The sequence below is a fragment of the Neovison vison genome, chromosome 1, assembly GCF_020171115.1.
Source record: "Neovison vison isolate M4711 chromosome 1, ASM_NN_V1, whole genome shotgun sequence".
NCBI classification, from domain to species: domain Eukaryota; kingdom Metazoa; phylum Chordata; class Mammalia; order Carnivora; family Mustelidae; genus Neogale; species Neogale vison.
This window is the reverse complement of record NC_058091.1, coordinates 289,882,350-289,904,276: the sequence shown is the minus strand read 5'-3', so window position 1 is coordinate 289,904,276 and position 21,927 is coordinate 289,882,350. Positions and strand designations below refer to the sequence as shown.

At 43.1% G+C, this 21,927-nt stretch overlaps 1 protein-coding gene across 6 annotated transcripts in view; it reads left to right on the top strand.

The window, feature by feature from the left end:
• RAI14 (retinoic acid induced 14) overlaps positions 1-21,927 on the top strand; it is a 140,356-nt gene that overhangs the window by 99,775 nt on the left and 18,654 nt on the right. For all 6 annotated transcript variants that reach the window (XM_044232945.1, XM_044232955.1, XM_044232968.1 and 3 more), the window contains 4 exons: positions 6,139-6,227; positions 16,235-16,299; positions 19,803-19,860; positions 20,591-20,661. In XM_044232945.1, the coding sequence (XP_044088880.1) occupies positions 6,139-6,227; positions 16,235-16,299; positions 19,803-19,860; positions 20,591-20,661 (283 nt within the window). The remainder of the gene's footprint in view (positions 1-6,138; positions 6,228-16,234; positions 16,300-19,802; positions 19,861-20,590; positions 20,662-21,927) is intronic.

The following is a 21,927-nucleotide window of genomic DNA, read 5'->3' as shown; positions in this document are numbered from 1 at the left end:
TCTGCAAACTCTCTTTGGAGGTGTTTTCCATTACCAGCCATCCAGGACCCAGGACATTAGAGGCTGCGAACCACGCTCTTCATGAGTTGTGTGCTGACTGGGGGCACCGTCTGCTCCCTAAGCCTCTGGTAACCCCTAGATGCCCACCTGCAATCCAGACAGGGCGGCCCCCAACCCACCAGTCACCTGGATGGCTGCCACCCAGGATGCCTCCATTTATCAGTCACTGGGTAAGAAAAGAAACCTACTCACTGTCATTTACAAATCCGGGTTCTGCCAGTGACTAATCATGTTTTTCCACCCAACTGAACCCAACTTCCCCCTTGAGTATCTTATTAAAAATTGGCCCTGCTTTTTGTTCCCATTCAGAGGCTAAATGCTAATGACTCGCTGCTGCCAAATCCTGTTTTGTGGATTATCACTTCCGTGAAAGGTGCCAGAATGTTAGCAGCTCAAGTGTGAGCTTCAGACAAAGCTGGTCTTTGGATGGCTTTTTTTGTTGTCTACAACTTTGTTCCCGAGTTTCCATTCAGTGGAGAGGCATATCAGTTTTATTCCTTCCCTTTCCTTCTTTATTTCCTAAGCAATGCTGGTTCTGATTTAACTTCTAGCCCATCTTTTCTAGAACATTGAAACAAATCCTTTTATGAAGCAGCACATCCTGGACTCTTAGCCTTGCCTTTTGCTGATGAGGCCCTAACAAGTGGTGGTTTGCGGGGGGTGGGGGGGTGGGGGGCAATTTACCATGTGCTTCATATTTTGCTAAGTGCTCTTCCTTGTAAGTCATTGATCCCTCACAGCCCATTTTACAGATGTGGAAACTGAGTTATGGAGACCTCTTGCCCAAGATCACACGCCAATAAATGGCAAAGCACAGACTGAAACCCACTCAGTCTGAGTCCTTGAATATTACATGTCTTACCTCCCCAGTATCACATTTTTTGGTTATACTTTCTCATCTGACTGCATATATTTGTCATTCCTCTAAGCTCTAGGAAAGCTGTAATGTTAGAAGGCTTGTTTAATTTTCAAAATCATGGCTATTAGGAGATTCTGAAGTCAAAAACTTTAAAATGACTGGTTGTCCAAACTAAATACACAACAATAACAGCAATGTCATTTTCCCATCTTACCCTTCTGTATAGTGGCATTTACTCCACTCCTGATTAAGAACTTCTTTCTAGGGACAGAGATGGGGAATGAGAGAAAGAAGACAGGGCTGTATCTTCCAGCCGCTTTCTCTCTAAGGAGGATTAAACACAATGGCACAGCTCTTTTTGCTGGTAGTTGGTTCCTGTTCAAGGGTAAGGCAACTAGTTCTTAGTGCTCCCGTGTATAAGAGATGGATTGCTGGGAGGTTGCTGACACAGTCATGTCATTGCCTCATCTGTGCCTTATTTCTCTTGCATTTGTACAGCTTACATAAAAACAGGACAAAAACTAAGGGCACCTGGCTAGCTTAGTGGGTAGAGCATGCGACTGTTGATCTTGGTGAAGGTTGTGAGTTCGAGCCTGTGTTGGGCATAGAGATTACTAATAAAACTAAAAAATAAAAAATAAAAACTAAGTACACTGGTCATTTTGGTCATTTTGGTTTTCTTTTATGTGGTAGTTGGTTTAGCAAACTCACGTTATAGACCCTATGTCCCAAGTCAGGTAGTAAAATGATTTTCTGACAAATTCTATGGCAGCGACACATTAGATAAGAGGGAGGTTATTTTAAGGAGTTAGAGTGGTCAACAGATACCAAAATAGCTACATGTCTCGATGGTTGTATTTCCTCTTTCTAAATGTAGTTCACAGATTATTTTACAGTGCAGTAGAGTAGTAGATATAGTTAGTATATACTGTGTAGAGTACCATACAGTATATAAACAGAGTGTAGAATATAGCATATGGTATTGAAGATTTTACTAAACCTTTTTTTGCTTCCAACTCACTACTGAAGAACCATGTTATTCCACAGTGTATGTGCATAGAACTTACAAAGGCATTCTCAATTTGAGAACCTAGTTGTAGCCCGTACAACTATATGTGCTCATATATACTGTGGATAGTCTTTCAAGACCAAATCCAGTTTAAATCAATGTTAGCATTTCTTTATTGCACGGTGGAGTATTCTGGACTGCATGTGGTGTTCATTTAAGTCCATTGTTTTCCTGATCCTTCCAGAGCTATATTTTTGAATCTTTTAAACTGATTTCTACTTTGGCCTGACACTATATCCGAAAACTCTTTTCAAGTTCCATATCATATTCTGTATAATTAATGTGATTTGGCACATTCTCCCATCAAAGCTTTTTAGCCAAAATACCTGACTCTCTTAAGTAGTAAATTACATGTGGGGTAAAACCTTTTTCAAAAAGCCTTAGTTTGCCCCTGTAAATATTTAATCAAATAATGTCCAGAGGAACCTAACAGTTCATCCTGTGGATGGTCACACACAGAATACCCTGGTGTCAGTGGTGTCCTCTAAGGTTCCAATAAGAAGGAGGCCCCTCAGGTAGGATCATGGATGACCCTTTAAAAAAGGAACTATTTACAAATTTTTGGTCAGAGTTAAATCAGCAGGGTTGGGGAAGGAACTTTGAGCCAGTAACAGTGGGAATTTGTTCCAGCATTCTCTCCCCTCCTTCGTGCCCCTTCCCCCCACCTGAAGGGACTGAGGGTACGAGAGAGAGAAGTTCCCAAAACCAAGAGAGAGCTACAGCTTCAAGGCAACTGGCCCCCAGAGCTGTGAATTTCATAGTCTTGAGAGCCAGTGTGTGTGGCCTCGCAGGGAAGGAGTAGAGAGGATAGCGCCCTGAACTCTCCCTTCTCATCCTCCTATCTCTCATAAGTGCCTCCCATTAGTGGAACCCAACCAGAAGCCAGAGGATAAGGCAGCCCATTGAACGCAGTCCATAAAAGGAGTGCTTCTGGGGCCACTGACCCAGGGGATAAAGGTGGAGGGCAAATCTGGAGAGGCAAACAGATGAGGCACAGCATTAGTAAATATTCCCTAAGAGCAAACTTTCATGTTGTATTTCTTGGCTTTGTGCACATTTCCTGGAAATACGTACTCAGGGTGATGATCCATAGGGGAATTCTTTGTCTAGAAAAATGAATTAGAAACTTTTGGCTAAAGTGATCAATTCTTCCCTTTCCTGCTTTTCATGCCCATCCCCTTTGTCTGAGAAACACCTTGAAATCATGATATATTTATTGAATCACAACAATTAAGAATGATTTTACTAGCTAAAAACATCATGCAGTATAAAATTACAAACATGAATACCTGTCCTTATATAATCTATTTCTAATTATTAGTACTTTGTTCATTTTATCTGTAGAGGGATGAGTGCTGAAATTTTGGGTCAAATACATGGGGATAGAGTGGTGAAAGGATCTCATTATTCTGTTTTCTCAGTAGGACACAGTATTCTGCAGGAGAATAGATGGAGGGTTCCCAGAATAGAGGGAAAAAAGTCACTCCCTGATCCAGACTGTAATGAGAGATGGTACAATGAAGCCATGCACGCACACACACACACACACACACACACAATTTATTAAATCATATGCAGTGAAACCTTAACTAACTGGATCCCTCAGTAAAATGTGTTACAGCCATCAAAGATGTGTTACAGCCATCAAAGGGCTTTTATTTTAAAAAGAAATGTCTAAGAAAGGTTCTGCCTAGAATTGAATTTTGAGCCCAACTTCCTAGCACCTCAGTTCTCCTGCCTTCTTACAATTCTTGTCACAATTCTTGACCTTCTAAATAAAGATCCTGAACCCTACATCTGTGGAATAGTATTGCACCTTCATCAGACCCCCTCTATCAACGTATAGTAGAAACGTACAGTCATGCTTCCTCATCACATGTCTCTGTAATTTCAACCCCCTGGGAATATTGTATGCAACCCAGTGACACTCCAGGAAGCCTCAGAGTAGGAAAAATACAAATAACACATGCGCTGGGGGGTTAGTAACTAGAAGGGACGCGTGGAGAGCTTTCGGGAGTGCTGGCAGGAGATACTAGGAGGACTTCTGGGTCTCTGGCCATGTCTGTGTCCTTATGAAAATAAAATGGGTATATTCCATTTGTGAAAATGAGCAGGCCCTATAATTGTGATATGTGACGTTTTCTTTACATATGTTGTACTTTAATCAGACGTTACATATCTGTACACATGTATGTATATATTGTATGTGTGCATGCTAATTACTAATCCTGGTACTTTTATCTCTAGCATAGGATAGGGCTGTCTTGCTCAGATAGTTGATTTAGTTCTCCCCTGGTCATAGAAGATGGCAGAGTGAACATCTTAGAAGCAAACATACAGACATGAAGAAAAGAAGAGAAATATTAATGAATATTAGGGATTAATAATCTGGGGCATGCAGATTAAGAGCCTTAAGAGGGTGAGATCAATAATTGAGGTTCTTAATGGTGACTTCATGTCCTCCAGGGCATGTAACATACATGTTACATGTTACATACATACACTGTTACTTATGCTGAAAAAATTTTAGAAACCTTCCAGCCAGATCAGTTAAAAGAAACTTTGCCTGAAGGTGAACTTGACTTACTGTAAATTAGGTTAGCCCAACAATGCTGAAACAAGGGTTTCACTGTGCTGCCTTCTAGGGAGGTTTTTTGGTTGAGTTGTATTTAACCAGGAGTTCCATTTAAACAAGTTACCACAGTCCCACGTCCCTCCGTATGATCAAAGTTGGACCATACTGTGGAATCATCCACGAAGTCGATTTGGCTGGAAGGAAACATGTCACATAAATTGCTACACAAATGCAGAAATGGTTGGTGTGATTAGAGCCAACAAAGCTAAGATTGTTAGAGCTGGAGGAAGTAGCAGATATCAGCTGACGCAATCCCAGCACTTGATAATGAAGGAAATTTAAAGTCAGAGAGTCAAGTTGACTTCCCCAAGATACATAGCTAAGGTATGGCTGATCTGCAACTAGACCTGATGTGTCCTCTTTGCTGATCTGCCCACATTCACTCAGCCTCATGCTTCAGAGCAGAGGCGTGGGGTCAAGAAGACTGGGGTTCTGCGTCAGTGCAGGTCATGGATTTGCAATTTGGGTGAGACTCTGGGCCCCAGTTAAAGGTCCTGTCCCAAATACAACCTTAACGGTGTTAACTCACAGGTAAAATGCTGCATGGCAAGTATCCTGAGAAAGTAACTCCCACGAATAGAACTGAGACAGGGGAAGAAGTGGAAGGTTCATTAACCTCCTTCTATAGGAAGGAGATCTTCCCAAGATTTTGGCCTTCTCAGCCTCTGAACCCGAATGCCCCGTGGAATTATGCTTTACTTCTGTCTATAGAAGTGCTCTTCACCCTTGGGATCCTCAGGGATGATTGGTGTAGCATTAGGAAGCAATCCCTTCACTAAATGGTGAGTCTGTACATGCCGAGCATGGTTTGAACCCCCAAATATCAGTGAATACTGGAGCCCAATTATGGGCTTTCCTTTATGCTGTTTCCACCTGACTGAGTACAGACACCTGCCATCTAATGGACACAGTGACAGGACTCACCTCCAAAGGCTATTATGAGAAGGAAAAGAGATGATGTATAAAAATGAGAAGGTGGTTGGTACATACTAGCCACTAACAAAAGTTGTGTACAACTGCCATCATTCAGCTACAGCACGACAGTGGATTTGACACTGATGTTGTCCAAGAACCATGACCATTGTTTTGCTTAGGTTTCTCTTTATAGAGTAGTTACTTAGAAATAATGGCTTTGGTGAAAGCACTAGACAACAGAAAAAAGTTGATAAATTACTTATTGTTTAGGAATTGACTCTAATTTGGACTCTCATGTTTCTTAAAGAGATGAATGATGTAGTAGAATCTCATCTCTTTCAAGCCTGGTCTGTAGGTTGGAAAACCCAAGATCTAGCTCCTGTTCCCTTACTTAATAAAAAGGGTCACTGAGAAAATTATCAGACCCCTTGGAACCTCAAGTTTCCTCATCTTTAAAGCGAGGTTGCTAATAATACCTCCTCACTGGGTGGTTGTGGAGCTCAGGTGAGATAAAGTGTACATGAAGAGGCAAAAAGTATTATTGGGGTTGGACTCCCGAGAGTGGAGATCTTAAGGCAGTTGTGTTTACCTCTCTTCCAGCTTTCATCTTGCCGCTACGAAAGGGCATGTGGAATGCCTCAGGGTCATGGTGACACATGGCGTGGACGTGACTGCCCAAGATGCTGCCGGTATGTGGTTTTTATCTCTTAAACCAACAGGCCAGCACAATAGTAGGTATCACAAAGGTGAGACACGTTCATGGTGGAGAATTTCCAGTCTGCAGATACGTCAAAAGAAGAACCTAGAATCACCGCTAATGACTAAGCTCTGACGTGGTTTCATCATTTGTGCCTTTACAAGTGTTTCCATCTTGTATGTGGTCAGCCAACTAGAAACTATATGCTTCTTATTCTGTGTTTTAAAATATCATTTTCTCTGATTATATGTGTGGACAATATTTTGTAATTTTTATTCTTTACAAATCATCGTATGAGGTGATGAAATGTGGTGTGTTGCTTAGGAGCTCATTTGGTCAGCCAGCTGAGGTGAGCTCTGTGGATAGGAGCCATGGTCTTCCTCTGGACCAGCTGCCCCGTGTCTCCTCACCCCTTATCGTGCTTCAGTGCCTCTGAGTCACCCGGGAGGGCGGGAGTAAACCCCCACGCATATATACCCACACTCTCTCTCTTCTGAGATTCAGATTCCATTGTCAAGGTTGCTAGCCAGCTGGGATTTTTTATAAAGCTCCCCAGGTGATTCTAATGTGAAGCCAGTGTTGCTCTATGATGAACGAGGCAAATGGAGAGAGAAGAAAGTGTAGTCATGTCTTCTATGAACATTGTTCTACAAGAAGGAGCCCCTGGTGTCTCCAGCCTGGGGTTCTGCCCCTGCTGGCTAGATCAAAGCGCCTACTGATGGCTTTTCATTTCTCTATTGTACTTCAAAACCTCTGCCTTCTGACAGGCCTTTGTTAGTTTTTACTGGTATATGAAATCAGTCTATTTCCATGTCTTTATCTAGGCTTTGCATTCATCGGTAAAGGATCCCTTCCCCCTCACCCCCAACACACTGGCCACCTCAGAGTAATCATTTGGAAGGGAGAGGTCAGTCATGTGTTGTGAGAATGCTGGTAATACTCAAAATATGGTTGGAGGACTTTGTTTCAGAATTATTTTCAAAAAGTCTGTGGCATTACTTTTTTTTTTTTTTTTTTAAATCTCAGTGTTAGGGGATCTTTATCCTTTGAGAACAGATCTGTTTTTTTAGGACAGGCTAAAAGCCACTTAAAGTCAAGTCAGGTAACTGAGGTATCAAACTGGTAAAACCATTTTTGGTCAAAAATAAAGAGTGATTGAAGCAGCAGAATGATTTTCCTGAGCAGTACCACAGAAAGCTCCAAACGAAACAAAACCAAAAAACCCCAAAACCAAAAACAAACCACCCAGAAAACCTTTGAGAGTTGTCAATACCAATGAAAGAATGGTTTCCCTAAGTAACTACCTGAAGCTCCCCAGGTGATTCTAATGTGAAGCCAGTGTTGCTCTAGGGAACATGAGTTCCCTAGATTGCTCCAGTGTTGCTCTAGGGAGATGCTAATTTATGTTGCACTGATTAAAGTCATCCTTAATTTTGTTTGTTTTTAAAGTTAATTGTTATAACCTTAAAAATCATCCTATGTATAGGCAAGGGCAGTGTGATCGCCTAAGTACCCTTGATGAGAAGTGTATCATTGTAAGTAGATGGAGTTTTCTAAGAAAGTCCTAATCTAAAGGAATTAGTTTGAGTGAATAAATCAGAGCTATAATACAGATTCGTTTCATTGCATTGGATGTTAAAAAATAAATTAGGGTGACCATCTGGGTGGAACAGATGGTTAGGCATTGGACTCTCGGTTTTGCTCAGGTCGTGATCTTAGGGTTGTGAGATCAAGTCCTATATTAGGCTCCACCCTCGGTGCAGAGTCTACTTAAGACTTTCTCTCCCTCTCCCTCTGCCCCTCCACCCCATGTATGCATTTGCTCCCTCTCTCTCTCTCTCTCAAATAAATAAATAAATCTTTTTTAAAAAGAAATAGGTTATCTAAAAAAGAAATAGGAATCTAGTTATCTCTATCATAACCAAATATCTCTTCTCCTGTCTTTTTAAATAGGGAAAATATGTTTCTCTAATGCTCAGTGTAGAAGATTAAAGAAATATAGAAAACTACAGAGAAGTTAACCAGTGCTTTTACTTTTTTTTTTTTTTTTAAGATTTTATTTATTTATTTGAGAGAGAGAGAGTGCAAGTGGGAGGAGGGGTAGAGGGAGAAGGAGAGAATCCGCAAGCCGATTCCCTGCTGAGCATGGAGCCCTCTATGGGGTTCAATCCCAGGACCCTGAGACCGTGACTCAAGTTGAAACTAGAGTCAGTTGCTCAGCAGCCTGAGTCACCCAGGCACCCCTACCAATGCTTCTACTCTTAACAAGAAGAGAAAACTTTTACTATTTTTCTACATTTCCTTCCAGATTTTTCCTGGCACAGTTTTACGTAGTTGAGATCACATTATATAATATACTCTACAGGTTGCCTCCCCCGCCCTCCAAAATTCCACCAGTATCATTTCAGACACTTAAAGCTCTTAACATTTTTGTGCCATCGTATAACATTGGGGAGAGTCTTTATTTCCTACCAGAGCACTAACTCAGTTTTTAAGAGCCTGATGAAGTGTCGGTCTTTGAGACCTGGACACCCTAGTGTAGCCCCCACTGCCTTGCTGACTGAGATGACCCCTTCTCCCATAAGCAACACCAGAGGGGACACTGCAGACTCTTCCTGGCTGCTCTCTGTGCCGGTCAGTGGGCACTGCCACACTCCATCTTTTTTTAGCCCTGGTAGAAATTAGTGGACTCCACGGCACTGTGTGGGCCCAGGACATTGTTCAGACATTCGATGAGGTAAAAATGTCTCAAACCTGCCAGTCACTTCCCTCCCCACTAACATTTTTAGCAATGAGGGTAGCACTTTGATCTTCAGGCTTATCATTTTACTTTTGTCTGAATGAGACACTGACCTCTCACGATTTCTTTGAAAGCATGCAGAGAAATGTAGGAACAAAAGAAGGAAAAGGCTGCAAGGAAAATGTAGAGGGAGATGTTGGTTGTGTTATCTAGAGCAACAACACTCCTCAGACTTTGTCCTTCGCAACAAACAAGGTAAACATGATGGCTTTTACTGCCTGTGCCTGAGTCCTTCGGGTTGCTGTATCACCTACCCCCATCTTTCTCTCTCAGGAGAGAACAGCACAGGGGCACCTGGGTGGCTCAGTCATTAAGCGTCTGCCTTTACCTCAGGTCATGATCCCGGGGTCCTGAGATCAAGCCCCACATCAGGCCCTGCTCAACAGGGAGTCTGCTTCTCCCTCTCCCTTTTCCTCTCCCCCTGCTTTTTCTCTCTCACTCTTTCTCTATCCAATAAATAGATAAAATCCCAAAAGAAAGAAAGAAAAGGAAAGGAAGGAAGAACAGAACAATTCATTAGTCACTGTGCCTCAGTTGGCCGTCATTTATCCAAAACACCTTTTATGGTGGTTGAGGGATGAACTAAATGGCTCAGCTCTTAGAAGTGTTATTTTTTTAGTAAACCTACTTAAACACTGCCACATTATTAATGAGAAATGGCCAACTTCAATCCAAACACCCACTGAGAACTGGTGCAGGAATCTGTTAACTGTACATCACACTGCCCTGTAACAATTTTTTGGGAAAAAACCTTTCAAAATATACTATGCTGACCCTTTTTATTAGTGTTATCTACCAAGGCTACAGGATGACTGAACTGGTGTAATATCCTATTTTTAAAACCAGTGATTAGATTTGAAAAGGGGTTTTAAGAAGCAAAGTGTTTTTAACTACTTTTTTTTTTTAAACAACTATCTTTCCACAAGAAACTTAGAAGTCTAACCAGAGAATTTTTATGGATGCTTTACAAGTGATCTTACAAGCGCAGCACTGTCAGAAGATAAGGCCTTGGGTATGGTTCCAATACAACAACAGTCCTATCATTTTAGATGAATGGCCTTTGAGGCTTCAGTGAGATGGTCAGTGTGGCCGTCCCAGTGCCCAGGACACTGTTAGGGCTCCCAGCGTTTGGCTTCAAGATGATCGTGATTACTCCCACTTCACCCACAACACCTTTATTATCTTTTACACGTGAGACTTTTGAAAAGGTTTTGCATCTTTACTTATGTTTTTTACAATCACCAAGCCAGCTACTTTCATGGTACAAATCAGAAAAAGGAAACCCAGACTGGCAGAAGCTCGTGACTGTATGTTTTTGGTTTTGGATGTTCCTCCCATTCCTTACTTGCCTGTTTGCCAACATCACCACAGGGGCGTGTCCTGATCACGTGGGGAAAGCCGGTTCCCGAGCTCACGACGCCATCTTTGAAGTGGATCTATGTTACTTGTCTAGCATCTTTTATTTTGTTTGCTCTGGTTCTTCATCGATGTAAGGATTGGCATTTCTGTCTGTTTCCTTAGAAAACACTTCTTCTGGATAAATAGTAAAATGGGCTCTTGGGACTTTTTTGAGGGTAGGGATGTGGTGATGCCTGCATTTAGCACCCTGGAGAAGGAGGCAGGATTGAACAGAAGCATGAACAGGAGATTGAAGAAGACCAAAGATTCTTCTGTTTGTTATCAGGGCTTCCCTGAAGCATTAGCTTTCAGACCGCCTGTATTAGTGAGTGCATATATTTGGCGCAATGGGAGAGGATACCGAAGCAAGAGTGGTTTAAACACATAGAATTTTCTCTCAGTTGAAAGTCCCAAATGGGTATGGCACCTCAGCTCCGCCCTGTGAAGGATTCAGATGTGGTTGCTCCATCATCCGGGGTGTGGCTCTGGTCCTTGTGTTCCAGGATGGCTTCCCCCGAGTCTGTGTCCCAGTAGCCACAAGGGTAAGGACAAGCACAGCCCATGAATGACACACACTTAGATCTCATTGGACAGAGTGTGATCTGTGGCCACACTCAGCTTTATGGGAAGCTGGGGAATCTGGGCAGCACTGTGCCCAGTTAAAAATACCAAAGGTTTTGTTACACAAGGGGGCAGAGGCAGGGGTTAGAGGATAATGTTCATTTTGTATCTCCTACCCATAGCTGAAATTTTCTCTGATCCCTTTGCACACTTAACCTTCAAAATAAAATGTCCTTTCTCACAGAAGAAGAGCAACTTAGGAGAGTGAGAACTGAGGTATGCAAACCTCAGAATGCATAGTCTTGAGAAGATAGAATGCTTGAAAACCCTGACTTCTCTCTGGGGTTTCCAAGGGCTTATTGAGGTTTTATTTTGAAGAAAGTCCAGGTGGACTTTCTTGGTGCCCCCCAATCCCACTCAAATTTGATACCATGTAAAGACACACAAGGTAGTATCTATCCATCTTAGAATTTAGGCATTTAAGAGGATGGGTTGTTTAAACTGTAAGTGCAAATTATAGCCAAGGAAGTGTATTTCATATTTTCTTTTGGAATAAGGAAAAACAAACAAACAAAATAGGATTATATGATCTGTAGTACTCTACTTGCTATGGACCTGTGTATGGGCAGTAAGAAAGGTCAGCCATATACAACCATCAACCTAACCTCACTATGAAAGTATTTCAGATGGTATATACCCATGCAAGGAAGTCTTTTAATTCTATATGGAATGCTATACAGATCTATACTAGGGGGAACTAAAGGATAATCCCATTAACTAATAGTAAAAATAGTGGTTATAAATACATCTCTCATATTTGGATCCTCTCCTGGGGATATAACAAGGTAAATGGACCTGCACTTCAGTGATGAAAATTTGGTGAAAAGATGAGGATTACGAAGACTAATGATGTTTAAATATATTTAAAATTATAAATAAGAACCAGATTTATACTTTTGTTGTTTAAGTATGGTCAGCATTCTGAAATTCTGATTTCTAAGAAAATATTTTAAATCTTATCTAGTTGAGTATTGTTCTCTTTGTTTTTCTAAAGCTTTTTATATTATCTAAAACTATGATTTTTCAGACTTTGCCCTTGTTAGCTTATCTGTATCTTCTGACTTCATTAGTCTCAAAATTTTTCACATATACTTGAAGAGTATAGAGTTCGGTAACAATATGCATTAAATAGGCTTTGGTGGGCTAGCCAAGCCCCCAACTGTCATTAATTAATGTCCTCTGTTCATTAATTCTTTTCTGTTTTCTCCAGTGATCTTAAAGAATTGAGTATGAGTAAATGGTTATTGTCTGAGGTCACTGGGGGGAAGGCGTTCCATGGCGAGAATGGCTGTGCCATCCGTTTTACTTTTATTTTTATTTTTTAAAGTCATCTTTCCACCCAGTGTGGGACTCAACACTCATGACCCCAAGTTCAAGAGTCACCCGTTCTACTGATGGATCTGTCCAGGTGCTCCTGGGCCATCGTTTTTAGACTCCCTTTCATTAATAGGATTTGTATACTACCTGTAATAGCCTGCAACTCTTGACTTACAAATAACACCAGTCTTTCTACTTACAGGCAGAGTTCTGCCAGAATGTCCTGGATTAGGATTGCCATGTTATTTATTTTTGGAAATTTGTTTCATGATATCCCAGACAGATCCACAGCTGAATGGGGGTCAGACTTAGACACTGTCTCATTGCACTGAGATTCTGTCGATAACACAATGTATTCTCTCCAGAAAATTTTGCATTTGGAAAGAGGATTTTGTTTTAACCATAGCAGTGAGGGACCTCTCACTTCAGTGTAACGTCCAGAGAATGATGTATTATTTGGATTTTGAGACTATTTGAATTGCAAAGACTGCTGTGCTCCTGGTTTAGGAAAACATCACACGGGGCCAGGGAATAAAAGAATTGTGTTTCTTTAGAAACACAGCACTTACTTCCAGGTATGACTAGAACACTTGGAGTGCAGTGAAGCCCTGTGGTATATTTTATCGCTGAGTTTAAATCTCCCTACCTCTTGTCTCTGGAGAATTGTGTTTTTCCAGTGGGTGCTCCTTATGTAGAATAGCTTCTGTCCACCACACAGACGAAAGCTCACGCACTTCACACGTGACATAATCAACCTTCTACTTACGATCAGGAGGGCTTCCAGAAGTTCATCTGCAAGGCATGTGTTTAAAACTCAGGATGTGTTTGGCCTTAGAAACACTACAGATGACAGTTGGGGGCTTGGCTAGCCCACCAAAGCCTATTTAATGCATATTGTTACCGAACTCTATGATGCAGTGTATATCCTGGAAGGAGGGGGTCAAGGAGGGGGTCTCATGCAGTGAAAGGAGGAAGAGGAAGAGAAGAGGTTTGTCTTCCTAAGTCCAAGGGTCTCCATTCCTGACCTTCCTCATCCTCACCCGTTTGGGCGGGGTTAGAGGGTTTGCTGCCTCTCTCTGTTCTTTACCATCTAAACAGCTCCCCCTCACGATACCCTTAGAATCCTTTAGTTCAGCTGGTTTCAGAAAAGAAGGAGTCTGATTTTCTGACCTTACATGTGCTTTTGTGCAGCTCACTGGGGTCCTAAAACCCTTTAATTTTTAAGTATGTATTTCCTAGGAGTTTTATTCTCTAATAATTAAAGATTTACAGTCAGGGGGAGCCTCGGTGGCTCAGTCAGTTAAGAGTCTGCCTTCGGCTCAGGTCATGATCTCCACATACGCAGATCGAACCCCGCATCGGGCTCCCTGCTTAGCACGGAGCCTGCTTCTTCTTCTCCCTCTTCCCTTCCCTTCCCACTTGTGCACGTGTGCGTTCTCGGTCTCTCTGAAATAAATAGAATCTTTTTTTTTTTTTTTTTTTTTTAGATTTCATTTGTTTATTTGACAGACAGAGATCACAAGTAGGCAAAGAGGCAGGCAGAGAGAGAGGAGGAAGCGGGGCTCTATCCCGGGACTCTGGGATCATGACCTGAGCTGAAGGCAGAGACCTTAATCCACTGAGCCACCCAGGCGCCCCTGAAATAAATAGAATCTTTAAAAAAATAAATAATTTTTTTTTTTTTTTAGTTAGAGTTACAGAGTTAAGACTGTTTTAAAAAGCAGAAATGAGGGACGCCTGGGTGGCTCAGTGGATTAAGGCCTCTGCCTTCAGCTCGGGTCATGATCTTAGGGTCCTGGGATCGAGCCCCACATCGGGCTCTCCGCTCAGTGGGGAGCCTGCTTCCCTTCCTCTCTCTCTCTATCTGCCTCTCTGCCTCCTTGTGATCTCTGTGAAATAAATAAAATCTTTAAAAAAAAAAAAAAAAAGCAGAAACGATATTTGGAGCCTGGACCACCCTGTAAAAGAAATTGTTTTCTCTAAGCCAGTGGTTTTTACCTGGGGTGATTTTTGCCCCCAAGGGGTATCTGGCAATGTCTGGAGACATTTCTGATCGTTAGAAATGGACATATAATGGGTAGAGACCAGAGGTACTGCTTATTATCCTAAAATGTATAGGACAGCCTCCCTCCCCTCAACACACACAGCTTGAAATATCAATAGCGCCGAGGCTAAGGAACCATGTTGGAAGCACATCCCAAAGTATGCGTTGTTTACAGGTGTTACATTGGGCATATCTTGGCCAAAAAGTTTGGGAAATGAAAGATTTAAGAGTTAACTATGTGTGCTGGGTTGGCTAGCAGTGGTAATTTTGGTTCCCTCCCCTCAAACCACCTCCCCAGACATTTGGAAGGAGTATACCCTCTAATTCAAATGAACAAGTGTGTATTAAGAACCTGCTAAGCACTGTCGGTGCTGGACTAGAGACAACACCGGGAATGAGATAGAACTTCCTGTCCTCAGTGAGTTCATATTCTAGTGGGGAAAGAAACACAGGCATCTCCATCTGTGTGTGTGTGTGTGTGTGTGTTATGTTTGTGTTGTGTGATGTGTGTGTTGTGTGGTATGTCTGTGTTGTGTGGTATGTGTGTGTTGTGTGGTATGTGTGTTGTGTGGTGTGTGTGTGCTGTGTAGTGTGTGTGTGTGTGTTATGTATGTGTTGTGTGATGTGTGTGTTGTGTGGTATGTCTGTGTTGTGTGGTATGTGTGTGTTGTGTGGCATGTGTGTTGTATGGTATGTGTGTTGTGTGGTGTATTGTGTTGTGTGTGTGTGTGGTATATATGTATTGTGTGATGTGTGTGTCGTATGGTATGTGTGTGCTGTGTGGTATGTGCGTTGTGTGGTATATGTGTGTTGTATAGTACGTGTGTGTGTGGAGGGGGTGGGGTGGCAAGGGAGTGTGGGCCAGTGCTCAGTGCCCTAAAGAACAGGAAGGAAGCAGGGAGTAGGATTAAAAGGGCGGAGGAATGGGAGTTTTGAAAGCGGAGGCCAGGGAAGACCTCATTCAAAAGCACCCTTTCCGGGGCGTCTGAGGTGAGAGAGTAAGCCGTGTGGTGATCTGCAGGAAGCCATTCCCAGCTCAGCACAGAGCAGCAGGGCAGGGTCTCAGGAGCCATACCTTCTGCCCAGAGGCCGCCCCTCAGGCCCTCTTCCACAGAAATTCTGTGGCCCATCAGACAGTGGCGAGAGTTGGATCCCATATGAGGATTTCCCGAAGCTGACCGCCGAGGCATCAGAGTGCCTCATGTCGGGCTCCCGTTCTGTGAAGGGAACGTAAAGAAATACCACTTACATGGTGTATTACTGGTTTTACAACTCTCTCCCTTCTTCCACAGAAGGATTTTGAGTGTCTGAAAACTCCAGGTAATTTCCATGCAGGGGCTGGAGCACATTTGGAGGAGAGGGAAATATGAAAGATCCAAAATCGGGATTTAAGTGTGTGGGTGTTTCGAACGTTCTCAGCTGAGCAAGCGGCTTCGCTTGGGCTCCTGGGCCTGTGGTGGTCGTAGCCCGGTGTGGACGCAGGACGTTTGGCGTCCATACTGACAGCCGGAAGCTGAGCTGACCTGCGTATCATGAGTCGCTTGCAAGCTTCTAGCCCAGATTTAGTGGCACCCCGAGAGAACACCTTTGGAGTAGACCCTGAATGTTAGCCGGTGGGTGGGATGCTCTGTGTTCTCCACTCTTTTGTCACTGAACTTTACAGATAAGAAGCTGAGGCCTTCCCCTCGAGAGTAAGAATCCCATCTTTGTCGGAGACCAGTTTATTTCCTCATAGTTGTCTTCCTTACAGAGATTAGAAAGGGATTTAAAATGTGTGACCTTTTTTTCCAAAAAAATTTTCTTTTTATCCTCCATTTAGGACACAGTGCTTTGCACCTTGCAGCCAAGAACAGCCACCATGAATGCATCCGGAAGCTCCTTCAGGTAACAGGGAATACCCTCATGGAATAAATGTTTAAAATGATGCCAGTTTTTAAATTTACGAGTACCCTCATCTGTGAAAGAACAAATGCATGCATGCTCCTTTAAATACCATCCCAGAATCTGCGTGTGTAACAGGCATCATTGTTGAAATGCTAACCAAGGAGTGTGTTATTCCCATAGCACTTGGCACTGGGAAGAAGTTGGAGTGTCTTCCGGGGATCCAGCCTTTTTCTCTCCTTTATTCAGCTCCCCATTTTCTTTTCTGAAAGCCTTGTATCCTTCACACAGTCCATTTTTAAAACTTCTTCCTTGCTCTTGGAGATCCTTGCAGTACGGGATTTCCAGTCTCCTGGTAGCCTCTCCTTCTGTCATTGGTAGAATACAACTCTCCTTGAGAAACAGAACCATTACTTCCTTCTGTGTATCTCTTAATGAGCTTTCGGCTCTTAGTTTTTGTTTAAGTTCTTGGTTTTACTCTTCCTTATGATTTGAAGCCAACTCCCTGGTTTGCCAAGCTTGCCCATTTATGATGATCGTGGAGGGGGACGACCTCTGTAAATCTTTAAAGATGAATATTTAATGAACTCCCAATCGCAGTCCATACCATAACATCCAGTGGTTGCCAGTCAGAATGCAAGCTGGTGGTTTTCAGGAAGGGCACAGAGCAATAAAATCTGCGCTTGGAGGACGGTTCTGCTGCACTGTTATCTCAGCCTTCGTGGGCGCCGTGTGGGACCTGGCATCTTGCTTTAATTTGGCTTTGCAATTCTAATGCCAAAATGTGGTCACATGCTTCAACTTGTTGTGCTCTGTTGATCACACAGCTTCTTGTCTTACATTAATCATGATGCAAGCTACCACCAGTGCCGTGCATCACCTTAACAGGTCTTTGAAGTGAAATTCAAGAAATAGATCAATATCTGGGATTGTGATTATTATTTTTGTTTTTATTATGAGGCATCTCTCTGGAAACGGTTAACATAGGACTTCTCTGAGACCTGGCACTCTGGATAAATGACAGATCACTGACTTGTCCCAGCATCCTGTCTCCATACCCTTGGCCTTCCCTTAATTTCTTCTTTAACTTATTTGTATTTTAAATCTACATTCCCAGTCTGGCTTGGCTATCCAGACTTTGCATCTGGCTCTGATTTTCGGAAGAATGAACTTGACAAGCTGGAAGTCCCCCTTGGCAGGGAACAGATATTCTAGCCTCTAATGTAATTTTATATCTGGTTATGCAAATGGATTGGTTTTTCTCTGGAATCTTTGAAGCCTTTAAACACTTCCTTGTGCTAGTCTAAAATTAGGCCAAGGCATGGTAAGTCGAAACTTGATCTCCATTCTTCTTACCACTGAAGAGAGACAGACATTTCACTCTGACATTGCCTGTTCTTGCCCCTAACTTGCAGACTCTCTGGTCTTCTTTCTGAATAGTTGCTAAAACCTGAGGCTGTGATGTCCTACTAATGGGCTTCTTTCCTTGTGTCCTGGACCTCTCTAGCCAATTCTTCACATGTGCCCGGCATCCCCTGCCTTCTGTGAGGGGACTCTTGCTACCTCCTGCCCTGCTTTACCCTCTGCACTTAATCCCCTCTAGGCTCTCTAGGCGTCCCTTCTCCAGTGGCTGCCATTTTAAAGTTCTGAGCACAGAGATTCTTGTGAGATTCTTCAAATTCAAATGAACTCTCTCCCTCCCCTAAGAGCTCCCAAGTGCCCGCACTGGCATGATGCACTGTGTCTAGTATCGAGTATATGCTCATGAACAGAGAACAGTGCAACCCCTCTCCCGGTGGAACTGGCCATCTTGTAAACAAATCCCCAGGGCACATCCCACAAATTGCACATCTTGAAGAAAACTAACAGAGAACTGAGGGAGGGGAATGTTGGGTGGATATTCAGGGAAGGCCTCCTGGAGGAGGTGATATTTAAGCTGAAAATGATGGAAAGAGTCAAGGGAAAAGCATCTCAGGCAGACAAAAGAGCAAGTACAGAGGCCTCTGGTAAGAGGGGCTCTAGTCAGGGAGCAAAGAAAGCCTGGGGCAAAACACGTGAGGAGAAAGCAGGACACAGGGAGCCGGCCTGTGTGGCTTGATCGACGACTGTAACTCATCTGAGCGCAGCGTGGAACTGTGGCTTTTAAGGAAGGCCTGATGATATTGACAGTTTTAAAGGATCACTCTAGTCCTACAGAGGATAAGGCCAAAGGCAGAGCTGCGGAGAGCACTGGGAGGCCGCCACCGCTTGTCTGGCTGAGAGGGTGCTGGCTTGGCTGTGGTGGGCGGGAGCGGGAGGAGAGTGGAGAGTGTGTACTGAGAGCACAGCATTGACAAGACATGCGGTGGACGGGAGGGAGACGATCCCGTGGTCTCTGGCCCGTGGACTGGTTCCTTGATGGTGTTGTTGACAAAGGGAAGTGTCAGGGAGAGGGAACCAAAGTTTAGGCTGGGCTTAGGAAGTTGAGTTTGAGGTGCCTACACGAGCAGGAATGTGAAGTAGCCAGTGGGACGTCCAGCCGGGTGCTGGGAGCTGATGTCTGTTGTGTGCAGATAAGATCACAGGCTCTAGTCCAGTGCCATTTGGGAAAGGGGTTTGAGTCCTGGCTCTGCCACTTCCCGTGACTTGAGCAAATTATCAACTACTTTGTATCTCAGTTTCCTCAGATGAAGATGCGAGTGTTAATAGTATCTACCTAGGGTGGTGAGGAGCCCAAAGACGGTTCCATGACGAGTGCCCAGCCCGCGATAGCTAACACATGCTGTTGTGGTGGTTATTGTTAACAATTCTCATTTGAGAGTCATCAGCCTCTAGATGGGTGTGGAGGAGATCACGAAGGAGGAGAGCAGCGAGGAACCCTAAGGTTCTGTTCGGCTAACAGAGGGGGAATGGCCAGAGCGGGGGGCTAGGGGTTGGGGGTCAGGCTAGTGTGGGCTCCAGGAGCTGAGAGTTAGGAACCCTTGGAGAAGGGCATGGATCGCAGTAAGAGGAAGACACAGATGTCTGTTGTCATGGGAAACATGAAGGTTGGTGGTGACCAACGAGGGCCATCTCCGTGGAGTCTGGAGAAGAGCACGCAGCTGCCCCGGGTTTGGAGGTGAATGGGAAGTAAGGGAGCGTGGGTTGCACATGGGCCGTTCTTGACAGAAAGTTGGTTTTGTGAAGGGGGTTAGAGAATTAGGGCAGGAAATGGGGGGAAAGATGAGAACTCCTAGAGCGTATGTGTTAGCTGGTGGGGATGGTCTGCTGGTCATGGGGTGCCAATGTGAGAGAGAGGACAGGCCGGCCAAAGCAACAAAGAGGTGACCTTTTGCCTGGGTCACCATTATGTGGAAATGAGTCCCGTCCCCAGCGCCCCAGTAGGAGACTGTAGGCTAGAGCACCGAAATCGGGGCTTACTCCTATTTATACTTTTCCTAGTAAGACATATCAAAACCTTGCTGGAAAAGGATAAACTAAACAGAACTGAATTTTATTATGTGTATTTATTTATTTTTGTCTTCTAGTCTAAATGCCCAGCCGAGAGCGTTGACAGTTCTGGGAAAACAGCTTTACATTATGCAGGTGACTTTCAGTCTCATTTATCTTCTGCCACCAAAAATAAACAAACAAACAAGCAAACAAACTATATTTTCCTTTTCCTCATTCAACCCGTGGTCTTTTACCATTTTATTTCTGATGCTGCTGTCTGTCTGCATTCCTAGAATTTCCATTTCCCTCAATTTGCAGAATGTGTAGAGTTTTATCAAGGAACACATCTAGAATTCATCAGTTGCCTGCCAAACTGTCAGTAAAAATTGTCATGGTTATTACGTTTTAATTAATGCAAGCTTCTTATTTAAACTAAGAGGTGTTCTTAAGCATTTGCAGGTTTCATGTAATGTGTGATACAGATTTTTTTGATTTGGGGCACAAAAGAAACCCCACTTTTATTTATCAGTGTTCTGTCTTACTGTCTGTCGTTATCTGTCAGCACACCTCCGAGTACTAAAACGCTGACACAGAGCTCAGGAATGATGACATTTATAAATTTCCATCAGTGCTAGTGATGGACAAGCTAAGTCCTACAAAACGCTAAACTGAATATTTGTGTGAGGGCAACTGGAAATATGGAAATTTAACAATAACTGAGAACACCTTATTTAACCTTCCTGATACCATTTCTCTTCAGCGCAACTAGAGTAACATAGGCAAGCTGGGTGGGACATGAACATTCCATCCTGAAAGTGTATGATGCCCTTCCTTGTGCCAGCAGCATTGTGATGGGCTGTGGTTGTTTGCTTCCTTCCCCCAGCGGCACGAGGCTGCCTTCAAGCTGTGCAGGCTCTTTGCGAGCACAAAAGCCCCATAAACCTCAAGGATTTGGTGAGTATTGGGCGGCTCCTGGAGGTGGAGATGGACACGGGTTTCTAGAGTGCTCTGGGCTACTCCTGAAAGTCAAGAGGATGCTTAGAGACCTAATTGTTTGGCAAGGCTAGTACTTTCCAACCTGGGTTCTCTTCTGCCACATGGATTCGATTATTTTCCCCATTTGTCCCTAAATCATTAATAAAACATTTTTGCAACATGCATTTCCAGATGTATATATTTATTTCTGAGCTTGTCTGCCATCAGCCTAAATATTAATAAGGCTTACTTTCTTGGTTTGTAAAAATAAGAAGTAAGTTTAAACAGAAGTTCTGTTAGTTGTGTTCTTTCCCATGGATCATCTTCGGTACTCTCTTGGTTAGGGTTTCCCAACTTCAAAGATTGCTTCTAGCCTATTTTAACCCTGTTGGGCTATTTTGAGAGTAAGTTTACAAGTCACTCCTGGTTAGAAATTTAAATTTCCTGCCATAGAATGGGAATTGACATGCATGCATTATACCTAGTGGGGATATTGCTAGGGGAGTATATAAAATCTGTAGATAAATTCCCACTCCCTGAATCTTGGTACTTCATAACCAGAAAGTATTTTAAGTTCACAGAGATAACTTTTTAGAAAAGGTATCTGAAATTCAATTTTAAATAGAGACTCAATCTTTAAGCAGCAATTATATTTTTTAAAATCCTCCTGTTAAAACCACTGGCTATATTTTATTTGTTTCTTTTTTATTTTTGCCCTTTTTATTTTTTAATTTTTTAAAAATTTTAATTCCAGTGTAGTTAACATACAGTGTTACGCTAGTTCCAAGTGTGTAATATAGTGATTCAACATCATTTTCTTGTTTTAAAGGAATGCCAGTTGTCATCTTTAATCACTCTTTCCATTGATCTTTTATCTAGTCAGGTGTCAGGAATAGACAGACTCTTAATTTATGTTCTGTTTGTTACCTGTAAGGTCATGAAAGCATGTACCTTCTGAGAAGCAAGTAGTGGGAGGAATGGTAGGAAGCGTGTAGTTGGCTCAGAAGGAGCTGCCACCGCCCTGTGGAAACAGAGTCATCCCTCAGTGAACACAATATACTTGCCTTTACATACTTGGTGTTCCCTCTCTCTCACATCATCGCCAGACTGAGTGATGGTCACCGAGGCAACAAGCCACCCAAGAGGCTGAGGTTCCTGAGGAAAAGCTGACAGTTGGTGCCGCTCCCTAAGACGAGCTGTGCAGAGATGTAATGGCACACAGTGGGGACACAAACTCAGGAATAA